Source organism: Halichoerus grypus, chromosome 1, assembly GCF_964656455.1.
Source record: "Halichoerus grypus chromosome 1, mHalGry1.hap1.1, whole genome shotgun sequence".
Lineage (NCBI taxonomy): Eukaryota > Metazoa > Chordata > Mammalia > Carnivora > Phocidae > Halichoerus > Halichoerus grypus.
The window spans coordinates 208819525-208838817 of NC_135712.1; the positions used below are offsets into that span (position 1 = coordinate 208819525).

Below are 19293 nucleotides of genomic sequence, written 5' to 3' on the forward strand. Positions count from 1 at the left end.
CTGAGGCTCCCAGAATCTCAAGTCATCTCCACCCTAGACCAGGGAAGGAGAAGCTAGAGTGCATTTAACTCTGCCCTGAGGAGATCGTAAAAATTGGAGGCCCCTCCAAAAAAAACAAAAACAAAAACAAAAGTGGGAAGTTACTCTAAAAGGAATCATCCCATGGGGGAGGGGGACAGATAGGTGGATCCTATCTTCTAATAGACAATTACCTTGCTTCCTCCCCATGATCTCCCGATAAATTAGCTATACTAAAAATTTCAATAGCAAAAAAACCCAAAAAACAAAAAGAAAAAAAAAAACACCAATAAAAACAAAAACAAAACAAAACCCCCCAAAAAACAAAAACAAAAGCACCAAAATAGGTGGGGGGGGAGTGGAAATGAACTCCCTCTCTGCTTCCCACAACGGCCATCCCCTGAGGCATCTGCGGCAAAGGGGGACCACCTCCGCCCACCAGGCGGGACTGCCCTAGCCCCAGCCCTTGACAGAGAGAGTCCTGTTGGTCAAAGGTCCAGAGTCCCTAAATCGATAATTGGAATCAGGTATCAGAACCAAAGGTAATCAAAGAATAGCAACAAGGGCGCAAGGTGTGAGCCTCTGCTGCAGCAGAACTAGAGAGCTGTCACTGCTGCCACCCGGGGGTCAGGGGTTTGGATAAGGCCTGCGACCGTCACCTCCGATAAAAACCATCCTCGCAGAAGAGACACAGGAGGGGCCCTCGGTGGCCTTTGAATTACGAAAGTATTATGAGCCTCTGAGGTTTTGGTTTGCAAATCACACAACCGTTTACAACTTTATCCAAAACTCTGTACCAGCTCTTTGCATTTCAATCCCGGCAGCTGATAAAAGCGGCCCCTGGAAGAGGCCAAGCGAGGCCAAGCGAGGCAGCCCTCGGTTCTGCTACAACACAAGCTGTTTGCACGACTCCAACGTGATGTTCATGCAGAAACCATCTGGTAGTCTTCCAGAATTTAAAAGCCATAAAATCACCAGGGACACACTTTTCCAAGGCCAGAGAACGCTCAACAGAAAAACCAAGTTTAACACTGATGAGAACACTCAAGGATTCAGATAAACAAAAAATGGTGCAATCCTCTATGAAAAGTGCTACTCACTTTTAGTGCAACCGTTTTGTCAAACTCCCAAGTACTGAAACTGCACGGGAGATGTGATCTCAGAGTCTACAGGTGGCCAAAGCTACACCGACAGCCTTTTACCAAAGCAGGCTAAAACTGAATAGCACATTTGCCCGGCGAGGGAACACCAAGTTTCCACAGTCCTGCTGGCCTTTCTCAGCCTCCCTACCTCCGGCTAATACTTTCTCCATTTCTTCTCTGACAACAGGGGACGTCAGGTGGATGGTCAGGGACAATGGAGGCTCTTTTGTGTTTTTTATCACAATCGCAGCATCGTCAACAGACTGGAGTATTTCGTACTTGTCTTCTGTGACCGCCTACAAAAGAGAACGCAACTTTCAAACACAGTTCCTCCTCAAGGCAGGCAATCAACAGCTCTGTCTCGCTGGTTACCACAGCACACGTCAGCTTCTTGCAGGGTGACGGGACAGCAGCTCCTTCATCTAGGGGATCAGGACCTCCCTTCTGCCCACCAGGTCTTTGGCCATTTTCTGGGTACTCCAGAGTGGAGGTCTCTAACTGCGCAGAGAAGTCATTTTTCATGGGGAGCTTTACAATGCGATGGGTAACACTTCAGGGGCTGGGAGAAGGAGACAAGAGTGTGAATCCTCATTCTGTCGCCTGGTAGTTGGGTAACTCTGGGCAAGTCACTTCATCTCATTCAGATGCTGGTTTCTAATGTATAAAATGGACTTCTTGACAAGACCTAAACCACCAGGCTGCAGGAGGCTTACACAGACACCACGTGCAAATACAACCCCCAGCAGAGCGGAATCCACCACTGGTGTTTCCCTACTGGGGTGAGCAGCCATCAATGTGGAAAGAAACAGTGTAGTAAGGTAATCTGTATCACATGATGCACACACAGAAAAGCATGTGCTTGCTGCAAACGCATGTTTCTACAAAAGGATGTTCACCTGGCTTCTGCTTTCTCCTTTGTACCAGTTTATATGTGCCTTAATGAAGAAAATTCAAACTCTTAACAGGTTTCGTTAGGGAAAACATAAAGGAAATACCACATTAAGGGGAAGACAAATACACACTGAAAGATCTAAACTGGGGCTGTTCTCCACCTAAGCACTAGGGACCCTCTGGGCTACTGGGCCAGCCTCTGGGCTGCAGGGCCAGCGTCCGCCTTGTGGGACACTGAGCAGCCATCTCCGGCCCCCACCGAGCGGAGATCAGCAGCACCCCACTCCCCCCCGCCCCGTGACAACCAAAACTGTCTCCAACTCGCCAAATGTCCTCTGTGGGGGGCAAAGTTGCCCCAGTCAAAAACCACTAATCTGAATCAATAAAAACACACTTTATTTGTATCTTTCTTTAAAGACTTTTTACAAAAGATGTCTTTCCTTTAGAAACATTTACAACAACGTAATTTTCATCAACGAATATACTTTTGATAGACATGGATTAAAATTAACATAAAATTACCACCAAAACAGAAAAGTTTAGTGCTTCATTCACCTGAAATACAGCTCTCCAGAAGTATCGACTGAACTGCATTAGCTCCACATTTCAATTCTGACCTCTACTCTAAATCCCAAATTATCAGTTACATGTGGAAAAAAAAATCCATGTTTACATATGAAAATGAACAGTGCCTTTCCCTAAGGAATGCAATTTCTAAGTTTTGTTTTGTTACTTTATTCTTCTGCTATTCCTGTTGCTAAATTGAGGGTGAGTGTGTCCCAAGGAGGCAGCATACGGTGGGGACGCATGGAGGTCCTAAAACCCCAGGACTCACAACCAGGGATCCTGGGATCAACCACTCAGCTCCTTGCGCCCTAGTCACATCTCCTAAAATACTCGGACGATAAAATCCTATCTCCAAGGGTCGTTGTGAGAAGAAAATGATATACATATAAACAGCACACCTGGCCTAGGGTCTGGTGTAGTCAATTCTCAAGAAATATCAGAGACTATTATTTATGCAACACTTTTGTAATGAAATAAATAAGCTGCTTTTTAAAAAGTTCTTATGTCCAGTTTTGGATCAGGGAGGAAGAGTTAATCATTATACCTTCTATCCGCCCATCCACCCCACTGAGCGTGGATTCAGAGCTCTAGCCCGGTGCAGCCCCGAACAGTGCAGCCCACCACATGGTAGGCACCGAGCCTTTCCTGGCTGACAGAGTGTCTGGGCCCGTCTCGGTCAATCAGGCACCAGGACCTTAGCAGCCCTGCGGCATCCTGCCCATCACCTACGGATAAGGCATGCGCAAGCACGTGCAAGGGGGGGTTTGTAGCGTGCCTCCTAGTGCACAGCACAAACGGGCCTCTCTTCCTGTCCCGCCGTCCTCAACAAGCATGACCTGACCCCGCCCCGTGGAGGCAGTCACACTCACAGCGAGCTGGATGGCGAGGTTGTCAGCCACCTTGTCCAGGAGGGCGGTAGTGGGCTTCTCCTTACATAGCAGCACCAGCTCTAAATCCAAGTCCCCCTTGAGCAGCAGGCCCTTTGCCACGAGGCCAACGCGCATCACACCCCGCAGGGTTCTGGTCATGTGCTCCGTCTTCTGCTCCCTGAGGGACACACCAAAGTACGCTCAGTGAGGGATTCCGTGCAGCCAGAACCCAGAGGCCCTGGAAAGGCTGGAGTTCCTTAGAAAAGAAGATGCTCACTCCCATGCTGGCCAGACTCTCTAGGAAGGATCCCCACCCTCCCAAAACCTCAAACGTACCCAGCCCCTTCTTTGGTCTCATCCTCTGGGGGCACATCCACATTCTCGGACTCCGCGTGCTCGCTGCTCCCTTTCTCCTGTTCATCTATCCAGTCAGACACAGCTTTGAGAGCCCTCTCTGTGTGGGACACCATGTTCTGGACTGCCTCCAGTTCCTCTTGGGTTGGATAAACAGAAGAATGCTTTGCCATCACATGGCGATCGTCATTCACAAAAATTCGCATTGGACGCTGGAAATGCGAACACTCAGTTAAAAACCTTGCAGAGACATCGAGCAACCCTCCACTCATCTTTCAAGCTGCCCAACTCAGAATTATGCCTTATCATTTGTGTCAAAGTAGGCCCCCTACACGACCACTACTGAAGGTCTGAGAAGGAGGACAACCAGAGGGAACAGCTGTTCATTCTCGAGGCAGTTGAGAGAAAGGGGGCACACTCAACTTCATATGTGTGTCTATGTATGTATATACGTGTGAACTCTTAACACTATGTAGTAGTATTTTACAATTCAAGAAGTCTAATGAAAAAACATGAGGATCAAATGCCTTGGAGAAATGCTACATCTCTAAATACGAATAAAGAAATAAGATAAAAAAAAAACTTACCATTTTTACTTCTTTTGCTGTAGTGTCTGGAAATCAAATGTTTGCTTATCTTTTCAAATTGTAACAGATTTCCTTGGTGTTATCAATACTTCAACTATCTATAAGATCAGAAAATCTTTTTAGTTTCAAATATTTCATAGATGGATGAATTTTAGCAGCCAGATACTGAATAGGACAAAAGACAGTGGTGCAGCCACGTGAAGGGGCCCCGGTAACACAGCAGGGCACATCTTTATTTCCAAGTAACCACTGCTAAGCTGAGGTACAAACAACTAATTACAAAATCCCCTAAAAATGAAAACAGCTGGTTTCAGAAGCCAACTCTGACTTCCCACTCTTTCTACTTCATCTTCTTTCATCTTTTTTTAATGCAAAGTATGCCAGTTTTTACAAATATAAAAAAAATAAAATAAAAAATCAATGAGTCTCCACTAAAGGTAACAATACAAATGTTCAGCAAACTCTTGGTGTTTGGACAAGGAAAAGAGACAGAAGGAGCTCTGGTCTTTGAGGGTAATGAAAAAAATGGAAGGAAAGCATGAGACAGGAGCTTCTATAAACCGGAAGGAAAGAACCTTCTGAAACATCAGGTGGATGTGACCACGGCACCACGTGGCCACACCTGTGGGTTCCATTTTGGAGAGGCCGAGAGAACTCAAGTGCGCAACAGAAGTCTTCAGGGCAAGCACAGCTGTAATTACCATCTTGGGCTCTAAATAACATGCTGACGACAACCTACTCAATTCCCACTCTGTGCAAACAGTCTGGTCCACACTGAAATCTTCCAAATGAGTAAACAACAACAACAAAATCCATCACGGTAATACACAACAGATGAATCCACCCATCCCATCCAACCACACAGCCCCTTTGATCTTGGTCAGTTACCAGCCAGGGCAACAGGCCCCACCTGGAAAGCCACACGCTTCAAGGACAAACTTGGACATGACGGGCCAAAACAAGAATTTCCCACAATGCCTCAGGACTACCTAACATTCTAATTGCAAATTTGTAAGTTTCAAAGTAGAACTATAAAACTGAAAGGTGGAATGAGAGGTGATATTCCTGCAGAGCTACGCACAAGCAGGGGTCAAGACTATGCCTGGTGGGGTGGGGAGAAGAGTGGAGGCCAATCTCTGGGCTCAGCTGTTCACGGTACCCCTGATGAACAACTCGGTCACCACCAAGTGGGAGCTTCAGCACATACCTGGGCTTGAAACCCTGCCTGCCCAGCCACTAGCCATGTGGCCCTTAAGTTTCCTTGCAGCTTCCTTCTACACCTGTGACATGGATGCGCCCCCCCCCCACCTTGGCAAGAGGAGTGAAAATTAAACAAGTCAACTTACAGAAAGCATGCGGCACAAACCCCATGGACCCTTCATAATGGCACCAACTTCTACCAACAAGATCTCCATTTGCCAGGTTGCCCTGGGGGCTAAGCAATGAGTGACAAAGTGCATCCTCTATGAAGAAGTTCCCATTCATTCAGTTAGGAACACAGGATATCAAGATTGTATTCAAAAAGAATGCTTTACCTGTTAGGTATGTATTTAAGATAAATTTATGGTTGAAAGTACACGCCTGGTGTTTGCTCTAAAACACTCCAGGGAGGCAGGCAGTGGAGATGGGGACAAAGATAAAACAGGATGGCGAAGTGCTTACAGCTGTTGAAGCTGGGAGACGGGTATGTTGGGATTCACTTGTGATGTCTGAAAACTGCCAATCCAGTTTTTTCTTTAATTGCAGAACAGACTTATGTACTCCTAACTAAAGTGCAGCCACCACAGGTCATCTAAAAATTTAACCGACGCTCAGATACCCAGTTCTAAGCCAAGAAGCAGACTCTGAGAAATCCCAACCTACTGGTGATACGGCCATGTTAAACAGCCCCCACTCCTGGCCGCATCAATGCTGGAACCTCATCAATCTGATAAAGAAGGCTGATGTTTAAAAACCGTGTTTAGGGGCGTGTGGGTGGCTCAGTCGTTAAGCGTCTGTCTTCGGCTCAGGTCATGACCCCAGGGGCCTGGGATCGAGCCCCGCACTGGGCTCCCTGCTCAGCAGGAAGCCTGCTTCTCTCTCTCCCACTCCCCCTGCTTGTGTTCCCTCTCTCGCTGTGTCTCTGTCAAGTAAATAAAATCTTTAAAAAAATAAAAATAAAAACCGTATTTATTTACTCAACACGTATTTAGCATATACCTCCTCCACACCAGGCCCCGGGGCTGGCTGGCACAAGGTAGAGAAGAAACTCCTTCCTTCCAAGCCCAACAAGACGCTAGGAGCCAGCGTTTCACCGTACACGTACCAGCTCTTCATACTACACTCCTCCTCCGCCACAAACATCAAATGCAGAGGCTTTAAAAACAACAGAGCTTAAACCAAGGTTTCAGAAGGCTAAGACCTTTTCATTCTGGATTTTACAGACCCGACATTCTCTAACTTTCTAAAAGGAGCTCTCCAGAGAAATGGTTGATTCGGCACCTCGCCCCGGGACTGTGTGAGCCCGGTCATTTGCAGATCAGAAAGCAAGGAAGCGCTCGGACACTAGTGCAAGTCCAAAGGACAAGGAGTTGACTTGTAAAGGCTCCCACCAGCTACATTTGCAGCAACGGAATACAAAAAACAAAACAAACATAAAATGCTGCCGTATGTATGAAGTTCTAGAAGAGCCACAAGTGCTCAGCAGTTGCCTTACACACAGGTGATGGCAGGGACACCTGGGAAGGGTGCTTTCAGGGTGATGGTCACGGTCTCCATCTTGGTAGGGGTTGAGCGTATGCAGTGGTCAAAACTAATTGAATGGTATACTCAAGATGTGTGCATTATTTAAAAAAAAACTATAAATAAATACTGGATTCTAGTTAATATTTAGATACAAGACAGCAACTTTCTGCTACTTTGAAATGCATCATAAGAATAAAGTGGATTATAGGTCAGAGACATCCAGTAAATGCATGAATAAATAACTGTGGACTGAAGGATGACCAGAACAGACGGAGATGTGTGAGACAAAACCATAGTCAAAAACAACCAACCAACCAACCATAGTCAAATGTCAATGGCAGAACCGAGGCTTTATCTACAGGTAGCTGTTCACTGTAAAATCGTGTCACCTTCGGTGTATGTTTGAAAATTTTCATAATAAAACATTATAAATATACAACCAAAATTGATTCAGCACATTAAATGTACATAAAAGCTTGAGTCCATAACGATACTTAATAAAAACCCCAAACCCTAATCTGCCACTACTGGAGGTGTCTGTATCCCAACTCCCTACTCTGAAAATGGTGAAGAGGGACTGAAGCCTGCCCACAGTTGAGGTGGGGCATCTCAACCAAGAATAAATGCCATCTGACAAAGAGAAACTGGGAGTAGAAAATCACTCTTCTACCAACGGGTAAAAAGATACTGCGTCAGAAGAAATGAGCCCATCAAAAGTACCTCAAGGACACACACAAGCCTCCCAAATGCACCTGCTTTCAGCAACTGTCCTGCATGTAGGTTTCCATCTGCTGCCTTCACCCTTAAAACTCCAAACGTGGGTGTGCCTTGGCCGCAGCCAGCTGCAGCACCTGACCTTCCTCTGCTCCAAGAGGCAGGCCCCAGAAGAAACCCCTGAAGAGACTCACTGGGCTGTGGCTGGCCCTGACCACCACACCTGGCCCCCCATCTGTGGAACATTCACCCCCGGAGCCCTCCTCCTTTAGACCAGGCCTTGGTAGTGATGCCTCTTGATTCAGGGGCACAAAGTGAGTAAGAGCACTAATTACCTGAGCTAAAACAAATGCTGAAAAACTGGAGACAATGCTCCTTTGCAGGCCAGCAAATCTGGCCTCGTTGTCTCTATGTGAACCCAGATCTGTCATCCAAGCCAGCTTTTCAGAAGCCAGCTGCTCTGGTCTTGAATACCAGGGGATCCATCTCATTAACAGACATAGGGGTCTTCTGCGCAAGCAGAAACCTCCTTTTCAAGATTTTTAGCAGAGAACACTGTTAGTGAGAAGTCCACAACACCCACCTACCTAGAGGCAACACTCCACTGGCCCCTGCCCTGCAACCACCATTATGATTAAAAAATGGAGCACAAGGAAGCCTGATTTTTACAAGTCCAGTCTCTCTGAAAGGAAACCGAAGCAAGGAACAGCTGGAGAGTGAAGAATCAGAATTTTAAACATGAACTTTGTGTGGCTGGGGATGTTCTAACAGGGATCAGGTTTCTTTCTTAAATCCAGCCCACTCACAGCATGCAGAGTTACAGAAGTTTAAACCACAAAACCTTTTGCTTGCAGCGTGATGACCACATTTCTGACCTCTTGCTAATTAGAATATGACATATGTGGCACTTGCTGTTAGAAAAAAACACGCCCAAGTTAGCATGTGTGGATCAACAACCATTTATAGAATGAATGAACAGGTGTAGTGGCAACATCCTAACAGGTATGGCCCCACCTATCTTAAATAATTTTTTTTTTTTTAACTTGGCATGCAATTTGTTTACTTCTCCCAAAAGCATCCCCCACCAACTGCCCGTTACAAAAAAAAAAAAATAAGGGGCACCTGAGTGGCTCAGTCAGTTAAGTGGCTGCCTTCGGCTCAGGTCATGATCTCAGGGTCCTGGGATCGAGCCCCGCATTGGGCTCCCAGCTCTGCGGGAAGCCTGCTTCTCCCTCTCCCACTCCCCCTGCTTGTGTTCCCTCTCTCGCTGTCTCTCTCTCTGTCAAATAAATAAATAAAATCTTTAAAAAAAAATAAAAATAAAAAAAATAAAAAACAAACAAACAAACAAAAAAAAATAAAACCCCACCAGATACCATGCCCCTTCCAGGACATTTCACGAAATCCTACCGCTATTCCAGCAACTCTGGGGAATAGTCCTGAAGCAGATGCTCATCTAAGAGACTGAAGGAATCAGGCTTTGAAATTTACAAGGATCCAAACCCCACTCCTGATTTCCCCATCTCTGGAGCTATCCTATCCTGGAGTGTGAAGTGAAGCGATAGACACATGCTACTCTTTACTGACTCTACAAACTTGTACATTTTGACATCATCAAGGACACATGAAAAATAATTTTATTTTTTATTATTTTTTAAAGATTTTATTTATTTATCTGATAGAAAGAGACACAGCGAGAGAGGGAACACAAGCAGGGGGAGTGGGAGAGGGAGAAGCAGACTTCCCGCTGAGCAGGGAGCCTGATGCGGGGCTCGATCCCAGGACCCCGGGATCATGACCTGAGCCGAAGGCAGACACTTAATGACTGAGCCACCCAGGCGCCCTTTATTTTTTATTTTTTTTAAAGATTTTATTTATTTGACAGAGAGAGACAGCGAGAGAAGGAACACAAGCAGGGGGAGTGGGAGAGGGAGAAGCAGGCTTCCCGCAGAGCAGGGAACCTGATGCGGGGCTCGATCCCCAGGACCCTGGGATCATGACCTGAGCCGAAGGCAGACGCTTAACAACTGAGCCAGTCAGGGGCCCCATGAAAAATAATTTTAACAAAGTAATCCAGTCAGAAGATGCCAATCTAAAATGCCACTCAGAGAAATTTTAAAATCCAGCACAGATCTGAAGTCTAGTACAGTGGTTCCCAATTCCGTCTGCAACAGTATTTTTACTGGTTCACAGGGAGGTATAAAGTTAGGAATAAAGATTTTCACAAATATTTTCAATTTTATTTTATTTTATTTATTTTTTTTTTTTTTAAAGATTTTATTTATTTATTTGACAGAGAGAGACACAGCGAGAGAGGGAACACAAGCAGGGGGAGTGGGAGAGGGAGAAGCAGGCTTCCCGCAGAGCAGGGAGCCCGACGCGGGGCTCGATCCCAGGACCCTGGGATCATGACCTGAGCCGAAGGCAGACGCTTAACGACTGAGCCACCCAGGCGCCCCAATATTTTCAATTTTAAAAAGCATGTCTTTTCTCATGAAAAGATGGAGACTGGTTACACTAATTAAAAAGATATTTTCCTTGACTAAATAAAAAGTTGACAAATACAGGTTTTTTCCCCCAAAATGTTTCTGGAACTCCCCTGGTCTGTGAGACCCCGGACTCTAGGCCCACTAGTATTGTAGAGCATTCACGGGTCTTGGGAGACAAACGCCCCCAGGTTTGCGCCTACCAGGGCTCTCCAACCTAGCAGTTGTGAGACCTTCCAGCAAATTACCTACCTGTTCAGAGCTGGGTCAAACATGAGATGGAAAACACTAGCAATGCCGAAGAGTTGCAAACAGTAAGGATAAAAGATGACTTTGTGGAAGATGTTTCATCAACCGTAAAACCTCAAATACAGTATATTAAAGGAGGAATTTCAACAACTCTTGGATGAACCAACAGAAATGTTTTATTAAAGTCTGCCTGTGAGAGGACCTGACAGTAAAGTGTGTACCATGACTCCAAGTGGGAATTACCAAACCTCCTTTCCAACATCCTCTTCAAGCAGCAAGGGGACAAAGGAAGTAAGTTTAGGAAATCTTCCACACCTGGCTGGGGAGGGGGGACCCCCAAGGCAACCCTCCCATGTTGCATTTTTTTTTTTTAAGTAGGTTCCACACCCAGTGTGGAGCCCAATGTGGGACCTGAACTCACAACCCTGAGATCACGACCTGAGCAGAAATCAAGAGTCAGATGCTTAATCACCTGAGCCATCCAGGTGCCCCAGATTTTTTTTTTTAACTTGGCATGCAATTTGTTTACTTCTCCCAAAAGCATCCCCCACCAACTGCCCGTTACAAAAAAAAAAAAAAAAAAAAAAACTCAAAGGATGTAATGTATGCGAATTCACAAACATGAATTATTTTAGTGGGTAAGGGTGGCACTTTTAGGTTTTTTAAATTTTTATTTTATTTAAATTAACATATAGCGTATTACTAGTTTCAGAGATAGAGTTCAGTGATTCATCAGTTGCGTGTTAACACCCAGTGCTTAGTACATCATATGCCCTCATTAATGCCCAACACCCAGTTACCCCATCACCCCCCACCTCCCCAGGGTGGCCCTCTTTTAAATAAAACTTTTTATTCTAAAGTAACTGTAGCTTCACATGCAGCTGTAGTAAGAAATAACAGAGATCACCTGTACTCTCTAACCAGTTTCTCCCAATGGTAACATCTTGCAAACTACATAGTACAGTATCATAACCACAACGCAGACATGGATACAGTCAGACACAGACCACTGCCAGCCCCACAAGGATCCCTCCTGTTGCACATGACTGGCCACACGCCCCTTCCACCACTCCCCATATGCCTAACCTAAAGACCACTAATCCATTCACCATTCCTGTAATTTTGGCACTCCAACAACGTTATATAAATGGAATTGCAGAGCATGCAATCTTTCAGTATTGGCTTCTTTCATGCAACATAACTGCCTCAATATTCATCCAAGTTTTGTATCAACAGCTTTCTCCTTTTGGTTGCTCAGTAGCATTCCACAGTATGGAGCCACCACTGTTTAACCATTCACCCGCTGAAGGACATCTGCATGGCTTCCCATTCCTGGCTATCAAGAATAAAGCTACTATGAACATTTGTGTATAGATTTTTATGTAGACATAACCATACATTTCTTTGGGATAAATGCCCAAGAGTGAAATTGCTGGGTCATATGGTGGTTGCCTGTTTAGTTTTGTAAGAAACTGCCAGTATTTTTCCAGAGCCGAGATTTTAAAACACAAACTCAAGTTAACTTCACCAAAATCAACTCCATTCACCTTCTCTCCACTCCTGTCAACTCATACATCTGCTCTGTGCTGCTGTAGTCACTGGTGAGCCCTCTCCGGGCAGCCATTATTCCTTCCTGCATGGATTCTGCACAGGTCACCCACAGGACAAATGTTTATTAAGGGCTGTTATGAGCCATGGGGCTGGGATGGTTTTTTTCACATTGCTGACATTTGGACTGCTTTTCTGAATTATGAATACACAACAACCTGCAAAAAAAACTAAATGTACCATGGAGAAGCAAATCTAACTTGCAACATTTTATTCTTTAAACACACACAGACTCAGATAAGAAAAGCAGTCAAAAGGAAGCAACAGAAAAGCAAGTGGCCGGGAAGATTATCCCAGTTAAGACTGAGCTTGAACCACAATCCTAATGAACATATTAAGAAGGATGGCCGTTTGGAACATTCAAGAAAATTACAATGGATCTCAAACTGCCAATAGCATCACTTCTCACTAATCACCTAAGATTATAAAAATAATTTGGAGCAAATTTACATACTTTTATAAAAGGATGCATATTCAGTTTTTTTTTTTTTTTTTTTTTTAAGATTTTATTTGAGAGTGAGAGAGAGAGCGCAAGAGGGGGTAGGGTTAGAGGGAGAAGCAGACTCCCTGCCGAGCAGGGAGCCCGACGTGGGACTCGATCCCGGGACTCCGGGATCATGACCTGAGCCGAAGGCAGTCGCTTAACCAACTGAGCCACCCAGGCGCCCAGCATATTCAGTTTTGTAACTAAATGATCCTTACTGATCATATATGGCACACAAGAAAATAGCCTGTGGACAATAAACTCATTTTCTTGTTAAAACTAGTGGCTACAGGGGCACCTGGGTGGCTCAGTCGTTAAGCGTCTGCCTTCAGCTCAGGTCATGATCCCGGGGTCCTGGGATTGAGCCCCGCACCGGGCTCCCTGCTCGGCGGGAAGCCTGCTTCTCCCTCTCCCACTCCCCCTGCTTGTGTCCCCTCTCTCGCTGTGTCTCTCTCTGTCAAAAAAAATAAATAAAATCTTTAAAAAAAAACTAGTGGCTACATTTTCAATTTCTTCATCCCCTAAACATTTAATAAAAAAAAAAATTAAATTTCGGGGCACCTGGGTGGCTCAGTCGTTCAGCGTCTGCCTTCGGCTCAGGTCATGATCCCAGGGTCCTGGGATCAGGCCCCGCATCGGGCTCCCTGCTCCGCGGGAAGCCTGCTTCTCCCTCTCCCACTCCCCCTGCTTGTGTTCCCTCTCTCGCTGTGTCTCTGTCAAATAAATAAATAAAATCTTTAAAAAAACAAAAAACTTAAATTTCAACTGGACACCGCTTTCTCGAAACATGTGAAAATAGATGTTAAAAGTCACTTCTAAATTTCCAATCACAATTTATAATGGGATCACTTATAAAGTGCAACCTTGGGGAAATATCACAGGGATTTAACAGAGAATAAAATGGCAAGAAACAATTTTTAAAAGTCAGTACACTGACAAGGCTCCCTAACAAACACCTGTCTACCCGGTTTTCGATGTTATTTCTGTAATGCTGTTAGCACCACAAAAAGCACTGACTTACCCTAACTAGCAGAGAGGGAAGCTAGTTGTTTCAGACAAAACTCAGAAGTGCTGCAGCAGGAATCTGAAGGAATCTCATCCCTTCAGGGCCCCCAACACGCTTCACTGTGTGTAGACTCCTGTCAAACCACTATCTGCCTTTAAGTTCAAACCCTTTCACTGGAAACAGAAATCAAATCTTTTTCTCCAAGGACTTGGCTAAGATAAAAAGCATCCAATACATATGGCCTAGAAAATCCTAATTCCCATGTTCAATCAAAGCAACATTCAGATAAAATGTCACCGCTTTGTGAGACGTACATGCATTTCACACTAGACAGTGACATGTACAGCTCAAAACCGCACAAGGTTGATCAACTTACTGACAAAATGTAATAACAGGAGGGCAAATCCAAGGAGGTATAAACCCAAGTTTCCTGGGGAAGGTAATTATTCCTCTGAGTCATAAAAGATGAAATCAGGAGGAACTGGGGAGGAGGTGAGAGAGGTAAATAAGAGGGAGCTGATCCAACCCAAAGAAAACTTTTTCTTTTTTAAAGATTTTATTTATTTGAGAGAGAGATAGCACAAGCAAGAGAGCACAAGCAGGCGGAACAGCAGAGGGAGAGGGGGGAGCAGCAGAGGGAGAGGGAGAAGCAGGCTCCCCGCCCGGCAGGGAGCTGGACACCAGGCTTGGTCCCAGGGTCCCAGGATCATGATCTGAGCCGAAGGCAGACACCCAACTGACTGAGCCACCCAGGCACCCCCCCCCCCAAAGAAAACTTATAAAGTCCTTTTCCAGAAGAACATTTCCAAGCCCCACATCTTGCTACAGACAGACAAGCCTACTGCTTACTCAAAAAGAAGAGGCTTATAGACTTAGAGAAAGCTCTTTCCTCATCACTGACTCCTCCTGTTCCTACCTGGAGAACTTAAGCAGAGGAGCATGAAAATGAGCACCAAGTAAGTGACATCAAAATATTAGCAGCCGCTCTTGACAATGTAGTTTTTTGACAGGAAGAATTTAAGAAAACTAAGAAACAGCCTTAGATTCCTCACTCTCCATAATATGGGCCTCAAAACAAAACAAAAACAAAAACAAAAAACCCTCTAAAATATACTAGAAGAAGCTAAAGAAAGGAATTTTTGCCTACAGGCACTAGACAAGTTCAATCAGGAAAAAACAAACAAAAACTGCGAGCGATTAGGTACCACTCCACTCCAGAGGGAGTGTGATTCCCAGGCTTGCCCAAGCTCTAGGAGAGTAGGGAAACTCTGATACACCCGCACCCAGTGCTGGCAAGGCCGAGCCTGGCAGTAACTGCCAGCCTCCAATCAACTCCAAACGCTAGGGCCTGCAGAGATTCCATTCACAAATTCCGGGGTCCAGGATCTGCTCACATGGCGAACAGCAGCTCAGGGAGAAAGACCCCAGGACCAGGGACAATAGCACCTGCCAGTACCCAGTTGGCCTGTTTTTCCCTTTTCCAGCTGCTACTGAGTTTCTCGTTCCCACACTTCATTCACAGCCTGACCGGCTGCTGTTACCTACATCCCACGAGACCACACACAAAGCATCACACACAAAGCATAGTGGCAGCAATGTGAGCAATCCGCGGAGATTCCCAACCACAACTATCTGAGATAAAAAAAAAAAAGAGTCTGAATCCCTAAATTTGAGTCCCAACTCTGGGTGGCACCTTAGGTTTTCCTGTGGAACCCAAATATGCCACCAGGCCGGCCACTCACTTTAAAGAGGAGAGAATCCCAAGCAATCAGAAAAAGATTCAGAATCACTGAAATACCTAAGTCCAGAAAAAGAAGCCTTCTCAGGGAAACTGGCACTCCCTTACTGATCCATCATGTCCCGTGAGCAGAATCCCAAGCAACGGGTCAATCAATTTTGGAAATACTGAGAAGAGATGGCTTATCTTCCCCAGTTCTGAATTGGGGGAGAGCGTGCTGATCACTGTACAACCCAGATAATTCATCCAGGCGGCGGATTCACTGGGGCAGAACTTCAACTCAGTCACTCAACTACTTGAGAAAATAAGGTAGAAAACCGTTTCAAGCTCTCATGTATGGGTCACAATCTTGCAAGTTTCAGCGTACCCAAATATCGCACCAGATCACCATTTTGAGGAAGGATGCAAATCCTAAGCAATCTGGAGAAAATTCATCATCAATGAAACAAAACTAAAGAAAGGGAAAGCTTAAACCCTCCGCCAAATATGGGTCCTGACCTGGGGGAGGCCTGGCCGACTACAGATTTGGGAACCCCATGCACCGACAAAGGCCTCCTGTGCAATCAGCGTGGGAACGGGGTTTCAGGGAGGAGGTCCGCGTCTCCACGCCATGTAAGGACAAAGGCGGCGACATTTCCCGCCTCGGGAACCTGGGACTCTCCTGGAACCGGGACGGGACTGGGACAAAGACTAGAAAGGAACGAGGAGGGGGGTCGCCCCTGCCGCTCCGGCCAGGATGCTACCGGCCAAGGGGGGTGTGTGCTCCCGGCACGTGCGCGCGTGCGCGCGGGGCGCCGCAACAGACAAAGCCGGGCCCGGGGGACTCGGCGGCCGGGGGCCCGGTGCGCGCGCACCCCCCGCGCGAGGCGCCGCCGCCGGCCGAGGGGCCGCGAGGGGGGGCGGATGCGCGCGCACCGGGCCCTCGCCGCCGCCGCCGCCATTTTGTTTCCTCGGCACAATGGGGGAGAGTAACGGCCGAGCGCGGGAGCGAGACTGGAGAGGGAGGAATGAGCCAGGCGCTGGGGCGAGGGAACCGGGCGTAGGCAGGGAGCGCGGGGCGCCTGAGGCCTTGTCACCGCGACCCCTCAGCCTGGCCCGCGCTGAGTGGGAGGACTGGCGGGGGGAGGGGCAGAGGCGGGAGCGGGCCCGGCCGCCGCCACATTGACGCTTACCTTGTCGGCGTTCCCTTCCCCGACCACAACCGCCGCCGCCGCCCTCCTGCCACAGCCCGCCGGGGTCTCCCCCCAAAAGCCACGCGGTGCGCACCGGGCTGCTGAGTCCAACTGCAATGGCGAGAAGAGGAGGAGGAGGAGCCGGGGCCGGGGGCGAGCGGGCGGGCGGGCGCGCGCCGGGGAGGTGCGGGCCACGTGATCGCTGGAGCCCCGCCCCCTGCCGCCGCGTTGCCGCTTGACGCAGGCCAAGCCGGGGAGGGAGGGAGCGACGAAAAGAGATAAGGTGGGCTTCAGTCACGTGGCAGGAGCGCAGCCGTTGCGTTGCTGGTCACGTGGCATCGAAACGTTTCGAGGCCTTGATCATGTGACAGTGGCCCATGTAGAGGCATCCTTGGCCACGTGACAAGGAATTTGGCGCTTCCCTTTGCTGTATTGGTAGGTCTGCGTCATGTGATGTGGTCGCCGCTCTCTTTTTTCAATGGCGGTTTTAAGCGGCATTACCACGTGATTCAGGTCGAGGGGCGGAGTCTCCCCTGCTGTGAGTCTATGCGCCTGCGCGGTTGCCATCTTACGCCCGTCGCTCATGTGTACGTTGGCGGAAACGGCTCGGAGAGCGAGGCACGTGAGTGTCCTCATAGTGGCCGGATTTCGGTCGGGGAGGTTAGACGTCCATCCGAGGTTACCTGGCGGAGCTTCCTCCTCTCTCTCTGCATCTCTCGCTAGAGGCCAAGAAGACCCGAGATGCGGGTGTCAGCAACGGCCGGACAGATCTTCTTGTTGCTGCCCCGGGACCGGCGCCGGTGAGCGCTCCAGTTCTTTGGTCCTGCAAACCCCCAGTGTAGCGTCTGGCCGCCCTGCCGGGCCCGGTCTCCAGAGGACAGAGCCCAGCTGCTAGGGGTCTTCTAGTGTCCCTTTCACAGGTGGAGAAACAGGCCCAGCTGGAGGATTCACATCCTTGTCGTGTGAGAGCCGGGTCTGCGGTCACAAGCTCGGCCAACCACAGCTCGGGGTTGTTAAGTAAAGGCGCCGGGGACCGAGCGCTTTCTCTTTTCAAGCCCGTTGTTGTTGCATCCTCCCGGAGTTTCGTGAGATCCCCGATGTACATACAGTCTGCCTAAAGTAAGCCCCGCTCCCCTCCAGTGTCAGAATCAAGCTGGCGCTTGACAGACCTCGTTATTAGGAACGTTGTCATGTGCGAGGTGGTTGTTCAGAAACTGCCGGGACTCGGAACAAGGAATTATTGAAAACGTTTCCTTCTTGAAAGTGAGTTAAAGACTTAACGGCATAGTAATGGTTTTTCCTAGCAGAAATGTAGGGATGTAAGCGCCTTTGTTAAGGATGCAAGACCCAGTATCTGCTCTAGGTTTGAGTCCCCCCGGTGTGACCAAAAACAGCCCACTTCTCTTGAGCCTCCGTTTCCTTATCTACAAAATGGTTACGATTTTTCTTTAAAGCACTTGGCACAATTCTGTGTGCGGAATAAATGCCTCAAAATGATGACTATTATTAAAAAGGTAAGATGTGGGACGCCTGGGTGGCTCAGTCGGTTGAGCGTCTGCCTTCGGCTCAGGTCATGGTCCCGGGGTCCTGGGATCGAGCCCCGCATCGGGCTCCTTGCTCGGCGGGGGGCCTGCTTCTCCCTCTGCCTGCCGCTCCCCCTGCTTGTACTGTCACTCTTTCTCTCTCTCTCTCTAGCAAATAAACGAATGGGATCTTTAAAAAAAAAAAAAAGTAAGATGTAAAAATGTTACAGAAATGGGTGCATACTCTACCTACTGCTTTTCTCCTATTTACCTTTTATTTAGGGTTTTGAACAGATAATCTGTTCACCTGATACAAAATGTCAAATGTTCAAGAGTGTGAGGACTAAATCAGCCTCCCCTCCTTAGCAGCCAGTGTTAAGTTTTGTGTGTAACTCTACAACTGTGTTTTATTCATAGAGTTGCTTAGATTTATTTTTTATTTATTTTTTGCCGTTTTTCACACAAATGTAGACATTCTGCGTCTTGCTCCCCGCCCCCCCTTCCCCAATTTGGAGATCTCTCCTAAATAGAGTTTGAGACTGAAGAAAGTTTTGGTAAATTTAAGGGCCCTTGTATTCAGGTAAAATTGGTTAAAGTAAATTTAGATTGTTTAGGGTCATCATGACAAGCAAGGTGATAACTGGCTTTAACAAGTTGGAGACCAGCAATTCGGGACACTTCAAGGAACAGGCTCAGCGGGTGTGCCGACTTGACTAAGCTAACAGCGCTACCAAGTGGCAGAACGCGGAAGGTTTCTAGTTTTCCAACTCCCAAGTCCATAGATGGTTTTTGGGAGGGGCCAAAGATTAGATTTCTGAAGAACTTGCTTTTGAGGCTGTCAAGGCAGCCCCTGTCGAGGCGGCCCCAAACACAGAAAGGGGTAGATAGGATCATGGTTATAAGCAAAGGCTTTAGATCAAACTGCAGTCTTCACAGAGGAGCCCAGGACAGATTTGAGGAGTTTTTCAATCTCAAGGGTTTGCTAAGGATGCATGGAATGAGTGCCGGGGAAGCTGGTGTGGTTCTGATTGTTACCTATTGGACTGGTGGCTCATCCAACCTGGATTTTGTAGTAAGAGCTGCCGGGCAGCAGTTGGAGTGTCAAGGAAACCAGACTCCCTTAAAAAGTGCGGTCTGGGGGCGCCAGGGTGGTTAGGTATC

The 19293-nt window shown here is 47.3% G+C and overlaps 1 protein-coding gene across 4 annotated transcripts in view; it reads right to left on the minus strand.

The window, feature by feature from the left end:
• ILF3 (interleukin enhancer binding factor 3) overlaps positions 1-16786 on the minus strand; it is a 28072-nt gene extending 11286 nt beyond the window's left edge. For all 4 annotated transcript variants that reach the window (XM_036096940.2, XM_036096939.2, XM_036096942.2 and 1 more), the window contains exons 1-5: positions 16610-16786; positions 4429-4526; positions 3824-4053; positions 3488-3665; positions 1309-1456 (exon numbers count right to left, since the gene is read on the minus strand). In XM_036096940.2, coding sequence (XP_035952833.1) covers positions 1309-1456; positions 3488-3665; positions 3824-4053; positions 4429-4431 — 559 coding nt within the window. In that variant the 5' untranslated portion in view covers positions 4432-4526; positions 16610-16786. The remainder of the gene's footprint in view (positions 1-1308; positions 1457-3487; positions 3666-3823; positions 4054-4428; positions 4527-16609) is intronic.
• Positions 16787-19293: the final 2507 nt, after the last annotated feature.